The 12,839-nt window shown below is 36.7% G+C and overlaps 1 protein-coding gene across 10 annotated transcripts in view; it reads right to left on the minus strand.

The window, feature by feature from the left end:
• The window catches only part of DOCK7 (dedicator of cytokinesis 7), a 220,646-nt gene that overhangs the window by 14,514 nt on the left and 193,293 nt on the right, over positions 1-12,839 (minus strand). For 5 of the 10 annotated variants that reach the window (XM_035727291.1, XM_027620940.2, XM_027620922.2 and 2 more), the window contains 6 exons: positions 12,217-12,231; positions 4,597-4,722; positions 2,776-2,865; positions 2,414-2,650; positions 1,924-2,067; positions 182-288 (listed from right to left, as the gene is read on the minus strand). In XM_035727291.1, coding sequence (XP_035583184.1) covers positions 182-288; positions 1,924-2,067; positions 2,414-2,650; positions 2,776-2,865; positions 4,597-4,722; positions 12,217-12,231 — 719 coding nt within the window. Of the gene's footprint in view, positions 1-181; positions 289-1,923; positions 2,068-2,413; positions 2,651-2,775; positions 2,866-4,596; positions 4,732-11,802; positions 11,864-12,216; positions 12,232-12,839 lie in introns of those variants that run through there. The other 5 variants (XM_027620950.2, XM_027620931.2, XM_027620913.2 and 2 more) reach the window with 2 other exon arrangements.

The following is a 12,839-nucleotide window of genomic DNA, read 5'->3' on the forward strand; positions in this document are numbered from 1 at the left end:
GACTATTAGAGGTGGGGGGTAGGTATACACCCTGAAGGAATAGTAAGTTATACACCAACTGTTCCTCTTTGTGAGCCACTTCCTAGATTTTCTCTTTTCAAGAGTTCCTTAAGACCCTTACACCATTCTGTGGTTTGGACATTCTCAATTTGAGGGTCTTTACGCAGGAAGCCTTGAGTACCTTTTAGTAAAATCTTTGAAGCACAGTCGTAGTTTATTATGATGTCTGAAGAGCTTTGGGTCACTGGGTATTTCAGACAGAAAAACCTGGGCAACTTCCAAAGGCCCCTGTAAAATAAGAAAATAAAACAAGTGTGTTTTTGTCTTCTCTAAAATCAGAGGTTGAATTTACCCAAATGATTTTTTCTTAGCACTGATATGGCTGCATTTAAGTGTAATGCAGATATATCTATGTCTATATTAAAACTTCTCAGGGCACTTGGGTGGCTCAGTCAGTTACACGTCTGACTCTTCATTTCCAGTCTGGTCATGATCTCAGAACCCCGTGTCCGGCTGTGGGCTCAGCAGGGAGTCTGCTTGAAATTTTCTCTCTCTCTCCCTCCCTCTGCCTCTCCTCACCCTTGAGTGTACTCTCTCTCCCTCTAAAATAAATACACCCATCTTTAAAAAAAAACCAAAATACAAAAAAACCTTCTCACAGACAGATTCTGGCCATACTATTTTTAGCTTCTCCTAATGCCAAATCTATATGCTTAGGTACTGTAATTAAATTGCTGAGTATTTTTCAAAGAAATATAGTAGGAGTTCAAGGATTGACTATTATATTTATCAATACATTTTGCCTTGTACTTTTTACATTCCTTAATTTACCCTGGATGCAAACAGTCGTCAAGCCACTGGTTATTAGATACTTGATTCTGCTAAAATAGCTTCCCTCACTATTCCAAATGTGTTCTAACACTGCAAGTTAAAGATGATCCCTTGTGAGGGTTATATCATTTGGAAGTAAAACCCCCAAATCATGTATGTTTTTAGGGGTAAAGGTGTTAAAACATTTATTTCCGCTTTGGTAGGGGAATTTTTGGCTTTGTTTCTTTAACCTAAAATATAGGTAAGATATATAATATGAATTTTTACTTGAAGCCTTTCTGGATTTTCCCTTACCCTGGAATATTCCCTAATCATCAGCAAGAGAATCTGAATGAACCCATTACAAGGAGATAAACAGGGATGGCTTCTAATCTGCACATGACAAAGCACCAAACAATAATATCTTATGTACATATATTAAAATTTTCAGAGTGATTCCACATATTTCCTCCTCATGACTCAATGGGAAGGAGATCTGGAGAAGAACATCAGGGAATATCTAAGGAAGCAGGCATTCACATGTATGAACAGAGCTCTGAAAACGAGATCTTTTTAGATCACGTTCTTTCAGTACGAGGTTTTTGTTTTTTAAAGATTTTGTTTATTTTTTGACAAAGAGAGACACAGTGAGAGAGGGAACACAAGCAGGGGGAGTAGGAGAGGGAGAAGCAGGCTTCCAATGGAGCAGGGAGCCCAATGCGGGGCTCGATCCCAGGACCCTGGGATCATGATCTGAGCCGAAGGCAGAGGCTGAATGACTGAGCCACCCAGGCGCCCCTCAGTATGAGGTTTTAAAGGAAGGGCCATTTTAAGTGAATCAGTTCCTTCTTAATAGAATGTTTAAGAACAGATAGGTAGAAAAATACAGGCAGTACAGAGGGCAGGCATGAAAACCTTAATAACTGCGGTTATACTAAAAAGTTTTTTTTCAGTCTATTTTCATGTATACTTCGTGTCTTTTGCAAAGCACTCCTAACCCACCTATCTTTTTCCACTTGATCGGACACTCGTGGCCTTTGTGAAACATAATCAGGAAATCATTCCCAATTCCACTTACGACTGCCATCACAGAGAACCAGCAAAAGCACTAACCTGATTCACTGTTGTGCCTACAGACCCCTGGAGAACCATCTGAAGCATTTTGGGGTCTGCTGGATCCTGATGTGTTGCAAATGCCAACTCCTGGGTCTTTTTCTGCATGTCTTCAATAGCAACTTCAATTGGAGTTAAGATGATCTGGGTGAAATAACATCTAATAGGTCAGTGTACTGATTGAAAACTATTCAATGAGCTTGATATATAATCATTTTTTTAAAAAGTGGAGACCAACTATAAGTTGTTTTCTAATAATAGAATTCCAAACTTTGGATCCCTAAATTGGGTGGGGGGGAGCCAGCCTTTTAAAGCATAAGCTGAGGGTAAACTAGAGATTTAGAAAAGAACCCAAAGTTAATGACTCAAAAATGGGTAAAGTTCTAGGATGCTGCCATGTGACGGGCGGTACGTAACACTACAGACATGCTGTTCTCACACGGCTCCAATGTCTTTGCTTCACAAATCCTATTCTCGTTTGTGGACTTACCTCCTCTTTGTGAGTGACATTGACCCTTGTCTTAATATAAGGAAAGGCATGAGAAGTAGTCAGAATGGTCTTCCGTTTGAATTGTTCATGAAGTTCCCCATGGGCACGGCCATCCAAAGTGAAGGGCGTACAGTACATGAAACGGCGAAGATTATAGTTTTTGTCAAAATAGGTGATTCTGTCCTTCATCTCGTATGTGTCGAAGTACGGCTCCACATAGGTTATCTGAATATATGCCTGGGGGTAAAAAAAAAAAAAAAAAAAAGGCCTTCATATCTCACTGTTAAATCATTTAGTCCTTCTCCCACAAAATCATGGTCTCAGAGCTACACCTGTGTGGCATTCGGTCTCACCCACCATACCTTGTTAGGATCTAATTTACACTTGTCTACAGGATTAGAGTCCTTGATTACTTCAACCACATCCTCTCCAAATCTTTCTCCATAAAATCCCTACAATAAAAGAAAAAGAAACCTTTAAATGAAGTTAACATTAGTGGAGAACAGAGAAGCCCTCTGAGGGAGACTTCTGAGCAAAGTTAGGCCATTTAGTGAGTTCTTGTACAACCATCTGAGTAATTACAAAACAATTATTTAGGTTCACAAAAATTATATTAGCCTATTTATTTGATATTATTTATATCTACTCACTTTAACACAAAATAGAAGAACAATTTTCTACAATAAAAGTACAGGATTCCATAAGGGATCCTCAAGAAAAATAAAAAGGGAACAGAAAGCAGAACCAAAGAAACAAGGTATCTTTGATGTATAGGATCTTACTATTGAGTTTGATGTGGCCTGATTTCTTGCAGACATGGGTCAATGAACCAACATTCATTTTTATGAATGATTTAATATTCCAGAGTTTTCAAATAAAAGCACTGATCTGCTGAAAGTTTCATACTGGTTTAGATTTTGAAAAGGCAACCCAGTCAAGAATGTAGTGACTTTTCCATATAACATGGAGGAGCAGCATGGGCAACAGATGGAGCTATTCAACAGGAAAAATTACATCTGAATCTTCAAAGGAGAACCCCTACTCTTCCCTCAAAGATAATTTTTATAATTGAGTAAATTTGGAAAATACTGTCTCAATATTTCCCAAGACTTACTTAGCTCTTGAAAAATAAAAAATCACACTTTAAGCCAATTTATGGAAGGGAGGCCAGGGAAGTCACCAATAAGGATATAACATTCAAGAAATTAATAGGAGCTGAGAATTAAAACAAGCCCAGAACACTGCTTCTCAAACTCTGATGTGAATACAAGTCACCCAGGGATCTTGTTAAAATGGAGATTTTAATTTAGAATATCTGGGGTAGGCAGGGTCTGAGATTCTACATTTCAATCTCCTAGATGAGGCCAGTGCTTCTGGTCCATGGGCTGCGTTTTGAGTAAAAAAGAATAGAGAGAAGTTGGAAAGACTATAGCAGAAGAGATTGGTAAACCTTATAAATATGAAAACTAGTCATTCATGGTAAAAATGAAGAAGTTCTAAAGGTTAAGGGGTTCTAAGAAGTGTTTTCAGGGTATGATTTCAGGCTTTTAATTTCTAAAGGATTCTCACTGGGAATCAGACCAAAGAGATAACGCACTTGGGTCAGAAATTTCTTGGGGTGGGCGCCTGGGTGGCTCAGTTGGTTAAGCGACTGCCTTCGGCTCAGGTCATGATCCTGGAGTCCCAGGATCGAGTCCCGCATTGGGCTCCCTGCTCAGCAGGGAGTATGCTTCTCCCTCTGACCCTCCCCCCTCTCATGGGTCTCATGTGCTCTCTCTCTCTCACTCTCTCTCTCAAATAAATAAAATCTTAAAAAAAAAAATTCTTGGGGTTCCAGTTCCATCATTAGTTGCTACTTAAATCCTTATGCCTTTTACTGCAAAATGTAGATAATACTATACATTTCTCTGTAAATCACAGTAATTCTGAAGGTTGTAGCGGTTTCTAAAAGATGTGTGAAAAAAGAGCCTCAAAAAAAAGTTAATATTATTTTACTGTTGCCATAAAAGATTTGAAGGATTTGAAAGATTATTACTGTAGCTATCAAAAAATCCTTAGTCTCTAAAGGAGTAGTTTATTTGGCAGGATCTGCCTTATTAAATGATTCAATCTGGATCTGAAAGTCAATTCATCATAGAGAACACAAAATAAAGATGACTTTTATAAGCTACCACAGCATTCACCTCCAATCTGTGAGAGATCTCTGCAAGTTTGGTTATTGCAGGCTCCTTGTAAACAAATTCCTGTTCATCCAAATCCCCGAACTTGGTTCCATAAAAACCAACACGAAAATAGGTGCCAAACATCCGCTTACCATCCTAGGCGTAGGAAAACAAAGAAACTTTAATACAAAGTTTTTTTTTGTTTTTCACATTATGTTTACATTGCTATAGCATAAAATTCTCAAAACATTGCAAAAAGATTTCATTCAAAATTACAAAATTTTATTGTTTTTCAAATGAAGGTAAAAACAAAGTAAATATTCTTTCTTTTTCGTTATTTCTAACGAATAACATTCTGCAATTAGGGCTTTTATCAGGTGACTAAATCACATATGTTTAATGTTTTTCAGAGTTTGTATCAAGTGACTACCTCACATTGGTCTATGTTTTTAAGTCCCTATACTTTGAGATAAATTATTTTCCTTATTGCAAGAAAAGATTCTTTGTATAACATGAACTGTGTCTTAATTATTCTGAAGTTATAGCATACCAAATAAAGTTAAATTTAAAAATAACATTAACATTTTTAGTTAGCGTTTGCCTTTATACAATCTTTATACATATCATCAATGAGATCATAAAAGTTAGGAGCCAAGTATATAGCACCTGGCATAGAGGAAAGAGTCAGTAAATGGCAAGACCATCCAGAAGCCCAAAGGCAAACAATTTACAATGGGTGTCCCTCTCTCCATAACAATACTTCTATGTGGAAGAGTAACAAAAAATGGAACAGAAAGGGAAAAGTGCATGAGAGATAAGAAAAAACTGTGACACAAGTTGGTTATTCTAAAGTCCCCAAACCACCCCCTGCATACATTAACCACACATTCAAGTACAAAGTACACTAAGACCATCTGAATTCTTACACAGCACATTTGAGGACAAATTCCTTCAATAAAGATAAAATATTTGGAAGCTTTCTATGCACTTCTTACAATTTATTTACGAAGATGTTTCAAAAGGGGGTGCCTGGGTGGTGCCTTTTGTTAAGCGCCTGATGCTTGGTTTCGGCTCAGGTCCCAATCTCAGGGTCATTAGATTGAGCCCTGTGTTGGGCCTGCTTAAGATTCTCGCTCTCCCCTGCCCCTACCTCCCCTCAAATAAATAAATAAATCTTTAAAAAAAACACCAAGATGTTTCAGAAGGATTTTGTGGTAGTGCCTATATACACAGCCTCACATAAGTATTTAAAAACCTCTGAATTCTCTTTAAGCCTAATCTGTCTTACACTTACTTTTCCTATATTGAGTTCTTACTGGAAAGGCTAAAGGATATATAAAATAAGTCACAGATAATTAAGCAATGAAATAGATAATTGAGCAAAACAGGAAACGCTGATCCTTAATTTACTAGTTTCATAACACCAAAAAAAAAAAAAAAGGGGGCGCCTGGGTGGCTCAGTTGGTTAAGCGACTGCCTTCGGCTCAGGTCATGATCCTGGAGTCCCAGGATCGAGTCCCACATCGGGCTCCCTGCTCAGCAGGGAGTCTGCTTCTCCCTCTGACCCTCTTCCCTCTCGTGCTCTCTATCTCTCAGTCTCTCTCAAATAAATAAATAAAATCTTTAAAAAAAAAAAAAAAAAAAAAAGGTACAGTGACTAAAAATATCCCCACATTTCTATCTAGGAGAAATAAAGTTTTGAAGACAAAAATGTCTTTGGAGCTAAAAAAAAAACAAAAACAAACGAGGTTTCTAATCTAAAAATTTTTTTCACAGTCATTTCAAAATTTAACAGGTATAAAAATTAACTGAGTTCCTACAGCAAATGAAATCTCTCTAGAAACAAAGGTATTCAATCAAAATTCTGATTAAAACCATCCATAAGCCAATGAAACAATATAACAGCAAATTTTGACATAATCAAGGAATGAAGGCACTGCATGGAAAATAAAAATGGCGTTTGAGAAAATTAATACCTTGCGATTATTATGTTTCAAAAATGTCATACACATATATACATATAAAACATTTCTACTTTTAGAAACCACAAATAGTAAAATTTTGTTATTCTGGCCAAACTCCTCTCAGAGGTGTCCAACTTAAAATGCTATTCCACATCTTTAATATTGTGGCCTTTTAAATATTTGAAGACCGCGATTAGGACTTGTTTCCTTTAGCTAAACTTTCCAGTTCCCAATCATCTTTATATGATAGGAATTACTATCGTGTTTGCATTTTATTAGTTTTCAATGCCACCTTTCAAAGTGTGGCATCTCAGAAAGACACAATACTGCTGATGTGACCTGATCAGTGCAGGGATCAGTGGGCTCACTGCCTCCCATATGAACTTGAATTTTATTAATGCAGCTTATACCTAGTTACTAAGCACTTCAAGCTCTTTTTATTTACTTTCGTATACTGACATTCAGTTTAAGGAAAAAAATTACTGAGTGCTTATAATGTGTTAGACACTGTTCGTCAGTAATACGAAAATAAAAATGAAAAGATTTGGCTCCTCAAGAAAGTAAAGGATATACTCAAATAATTACAATACAAAGGGTTATGTGTTATAATAGAAAGTGGAATCAAGAAAGGAAAGATTAATCCTGCTGGACCCAGGTCACAGAAGAGGTGACACACAGGGTTCTTTCTACAAGTCAGAAGAACGGCTAACTGGATGTAGGAAGGAAGGAAAGACCGTTTCAGCAGAGAGAGAGAGAGAGAGAGAGAGAAAGAAAGAAAAAGAAAAAAGATAAAAGCCATGAAACAGAATGTGAGGGAAACTATTCATCCATTCACATATTGACTGAGTGCCTACCATATATGTCAGCAAACTGTTCTGGGCATTTGTGATAAATCAGTGAACAAAAGAGACAAAGAGCGTGGTTAGGGTAGGTCTCACCAAGAGGTGACATCTGAGCAAAGATGTGGAGGAGATGGGAGAGTTATTCATGTGGATCTCTGGGGAGAGCACTGCAGGCAGAAGAGTGAGCCAGTGCACAGGTCCCAGGACAGAGCCTCTCCAGTATGTTTGAAGAACAGGAAGGAGGCCGGGGAATTGAAGGGGAGTGTGCAAGAGGCAGAATGGAGTAGATCAGAGAGGTAACTCTAAGGAGTTACTGGAACTGAGAATGAATGTGTGTGCACTGGAATGGGGGAGGAAACAAAAGGAAGGCTAAGAGTTTGAGTAAATTTATTTTCAATTTACAAAAAGTTCTATAGTGTAAAACCACTGACTCTATCATGTTCACGAACCCATGATCATATAGCTGCTTCCTCAGCAAAAATATCACTTCATCTTATTTCTTCTTCAGAGTTTTAGACCACAGGAGGACACTCGTTTTCTACTTTCCTACAACCTAGCTTCTATTTCTCTAGCATTACCTTTCCTTGCCGTCATGAATTCTTTCTGAATTTCCTATCATTCCCACACTCCAATTTATTCTTCTATTTATTGATTCTACCATCTCCTGGGTGATGCGACCACATCACAGACAAGCAAAACCCATCTACTCCTCTCTCCACGTCTCTAACGGTTGAAATGTCTTATGACAAATGGACTGCAAATCTTTTCTAGTTTTGTTATCTTTAATGCAAGAACACTCTGTGGGGCTAGTTTTGTATTTCTACAATGACATCACTACTAAAACTTTTATCCACACCTAACTGTTTTCTGCTATGCTTCCTTCAAGGTAACTGATTTCCAGACAGGCACACCAGGATTTCAGACAGTGGTCATCACCCTCCTCTTCTACTCAACCTACTCCTCTTATAGAACGCAAACGCTTTCATCAGTTTAGTTAGTAGTAGATGTCAACTTGGGAACATAATAACACCTCCTAGATTTCATTAGCCAAACTGTGTTAAGATTTCAAGTAGCAATAATGATAATGATGATGATGATGTTATAGTAACAATAAAAATAATAATCTCCAACATTTTAAACTACTTACTCTGTGCTAGATGCTATTATCCCCTTTACACGAATTATTAATTCTTATCACAACTATGAGATAGGTACCATTTTTTTTTTTGCCCTCATTTTATAGATGAGGAAAAGTAACTCGTCCAAGGTCACATGTTAATCAGTGGTGGGGCTGAGAGTTAAATACCAATATATTTGACACCTGAAGTCCAAGTTCTTAATTAAGCTATATAAATTCCCATACCCTATATACTGATATACAAACATTAGGACATAAGTATGATCTCTGAACCATCTTCCACTTCTGATGTTTTCCTTGAGAATTTCCTTGAATAAGTCTTTTGAGAATTAATGGGTACCTCCTACCCTATGCTTTGTCTTTTGCTATATTACAACACTGTCCTCTCTACTCTAATATGATAACCAGGTTGGTGGTTCACCTATGCAATATATCCTTCTAAGATACAGCCCGTTACATTTCTTTTCAGAAGTTCAGTTTCAACCATTCCATGTCATAGTCCAGGAAAAAGAAATCACATCTACTGTCCTCCATACTGTGCATGTTTTCTGTCCAAGTCTTTCCTTTTTCTGAAAAGTAGCATAAAGGGCAGAACACGATCAGCGGTACTGCGTCATCAGAAGCTCAGTCATGAGTCTGTGCCAATTATCAGGGAGTCACCAACTACCCAAAAAGTGTCTCCTCCTGGAGATAAGATTCTTCCCACCTATTATGTTTTCCTTAACTTTCTTTATATCTGACTTAACATCCCTGAGGTAAAGACTAGGCTTTTGGAATTTTTTTTTTCATTCCCTTCCTTCAGGGACTCCCCCCGCCTCCATCGTATCGCTGTTTCTAATTCTGCTCTACCTTTACTTGCTTAGCTGAGTTAATTTATCTCACTTAGCTTTAGCATGGATTAAAGCATAAAAAATTCAACAGAAACCATTGCACCAAAACTATGGCCAGTATTTCTGAGCATATAAAACCCCAAAAACTGCCTCATAGTCATGTCCATCCAGCCCAATGACAAGAGTTAAGATATAGCCCTTTTGCATGTTTCGATCTCAAAAATTAGGGTACTCCACTTTTCTTTAGCAGTCCAGCAGAAAGAGTTTAGCTTCACAAAGCTAATAAGCCCTTCTCTAGACTTTCTGGAGACGATAAGATACACCTAATACAGTAGTGATATTGCCTTTGAAGAAATATGTTGTAATCTTTTAAGAAAAAAAAGAAAGGAGAAAGTGTCACATGACTTTTACCGATGTTTGGGGATTGATTATTCTGAAAAATCCAAACTTGCATTAATCTATTTCTGAAACTGATCACTGTTGGGTACATGGATAAATGCTTCTTTTAAAAATGAAACACACACATGCAAAAACTCAAATCAGTATAAAAATTTCCATACAGAAATTCAGTATTTCTCTTTTCCTAAAAATTTTTTTAAAATGCAATCGTGAAAGAAATGATTAAAACACACTTTATTTCCTACTGTTGCCAGAAAAAGAAATGGGCTTGGGAAAAGAGAAAATAAAGGTGAACACTAAATAGCCATTAAGGTACTGAGACCGGAAGAGCAGGGAAGAGCCACCATGATTTGTGACGGGTTCCTGATTTGTTCCTCTGCATGGTAAATACTTGACCAAATTGCTAAGTGTCAAGTTTTACAGTTATCTTTTATACACACACACACACACACACACACACACACACACACACACACACCCCTCAAAAGCTCTGCCAACTCCAATAATTTGTACCAAATCAAAGAGCATAATGAAAAATGAAACACACTGCCCAGAAGGGCTTTCCTGTAAGTCAGGTAGTGAGTTATCCATTCCAATAGCCTTTCTACACAATGGATAAGTTATCCCTACTGGATATTAAACCAGTGAGTTCTTTGAGAATACTAGGATATTAGCTAGGAAACACAGCTTTTAGAAAAAAACAAAATTACTGAAGTTTTCACAGAGTCAAAAAGAAAAATATTCACAAGATAGGAACTTACCACAATAGACAATAGTAAAAGTAGGGAGTAGGGTCAGCAACCAGGGGCAAGAGAGAAGAGAAAACAGAAAGCATTTTAATTAGGGAAATTTCAAAACAAATAAGCAGCAAATGGTGGCAAACACATTTTTAAAATGCAAGCATCCATTTAAGTTTTATAAGGGAAAGGCAAAAAAACAAACGTGCAACAATTTTAGAAGCTACAAAGCTAAAAGTCCAGTGAAAGGTAGTGACAAGAATATAAACAGAAAAATAAAGTCTGCACGACTTTTATCATGCAATAAACATGATGACAGAATGATATTAATGTCATAACCAGTGAAAATTATACCTTTCAGGGGTCGATTTAGCATCAAGCCGACTAGTAATAAACTGCTCAGAGGTTTCAATATATCTTCTTTCATGCCTACTTTTCAGCTAATTTCATTTCATGTGAGGAAATCCATAAGGAACTTTACCATTCCTAGATTAACCATGGCAAGTCTCTTTCTGTTACCTTTTAACTGAGCCACAAAAATGAGGAATTATATATTAGATATTAATAAGGTCATACACATTGAATCTGGAGAATTAAGGTAGATACACAAGTACTGGCTTCATCTGAAGAAAAGCAAAAAGTAGGGACTAATTCAGGAATGGAATAAACACAGTAGTAACATTTATTCCTAAGGTTTTCTATCTGGGTCCCCAAATAAGGACCGCAGTGCAAAACCAGAGAAAGTGTTAAGCTGTTGAGCTGACGATGTAAATGTGACCTCAAAGTGAGAGGCAAAGCAGACAACTTTACAAGTATACCTCGCTTAAAATAAACCTGATTTATTAATACCCTGGCTTTACCTCATCAAAATAAATTAGGGCACATTTTCCAGAACTCTTTTCTTTATAGAAAGATTTAAAACAATAGCAATCAAATCTTTCGGGCTTTTTTCAGGTAAAATTCGATTCATACATTGCTCTTCACAAGCCTACCTCCTACATAAAAGGAAGCGTACGTAGTCTTCAACACAAATTATCAACCTGTCAGTAGAGGAGGTCAAAGTAAATTTCATGTTCTCCCACTCTCTTTATCCCTCCCACCAACAAAATTTAAATGACAAAGTGAATTTCTTCCCTCAGTAGTGCTCATACTCAAGGTGAAGTGACTCAAGATCAAATCAACACATTATTTCATCAATTCTGAGATGCACATTTTTTGGCCCACATTTTAATATCCCTGATGTTGTGATTTAATACGTTTCCTTTTCTTTCTCAAAGGCATATAAAATAATGGTATGTCTTACAATTGATGGCGTCTTTGATCAGATGAAATATGGTATTTTCTACACACCTCTGAGCAATAACACATAAATCGACCTCTGTAAAATGAGGTGAAACAATATGGTTAAAAAAAGAAATCTGTGTGTAAATGTTGATGAAAGAAAATGCTTCAAAGGATAAAAACAAACTAAAGTGATGACAAAGTGGCTCATTTACCAAAGAATCTCATTAGTACAACATATGAATTTCCATGCACTGCCTACAACCTCTTAATAATAAATTGCTTAAAATAACTTAGAGTATTTTAACAAAATTTCTTTGGTTAATGAATTCAGTTGATAGCAGATAGCAACAGAATGCCCACAGCTAGCACATGTGGGCAAAGCATTGGCATAAGAAATCTCGTCAAATCAATCTATTAGTGTCTTTAACTAACTAAAACATTACCTACCTCCCAGCCAGTACTCTGTATAATAAAAAGTAAAAAAGGGCAAGTCATAAAAAAAAAAAAGTTTTAAAAGAAAAAAAAAAAAGGCCAAAGGAACTTGAGCAGTGTAAGGCACCATATACCATAAAATCTCTGCGAACAGAAGACAGCAGGATATTTTTAACACCATATTCTTTCACTTAAGATCGGTGATAATTTCCTAAATTGCTTGTTCAAAACCTAAGTAGTTAAAATTTCACCTTTTAAAAACTTTAGAAAGAGAAACTATAAATTTTGGTGAAAAAGAGGCAGCTATGTGTTCAATTAATGTATCTGAATTAGACCTCTAACTCACGGGAGCTGTGCTTCACTGAACTACCCAGGGTAAACTGAAATAGAAATCGCAATTTTGCTCAAATGCCTATCATACAATGGAGAAAAATTTCTTGTAAACTACTAGCTCCAGGTGTTCCAGACCTGACATGTAACCTACAGTATATGTACACAACTGATTATTATAAGACCCACCTGTTACCATCATGAATCATAACAAATCTCTGGCAATTTCAGTGTTTTAGTAGAGGACAATAAAATATTGACTTAACAGTATAGCAGCCCTGTTTTAAGACTATTAAAGTTTTTCAGAT

Source organism: Zalophus californianus, chromosome 4 (genome assembly GCF_009762305.2).
Source record: "Zalophus californianus isolate mZalCal1 chromosome 4, mZalCal1.pri.v2, whole genome shotgun sequence".
NCBI lineage: Eukaryota > Metazoa > Chordata > Mammalia > Carnivora > Otariidae > Zalophus > Zalophus californianus.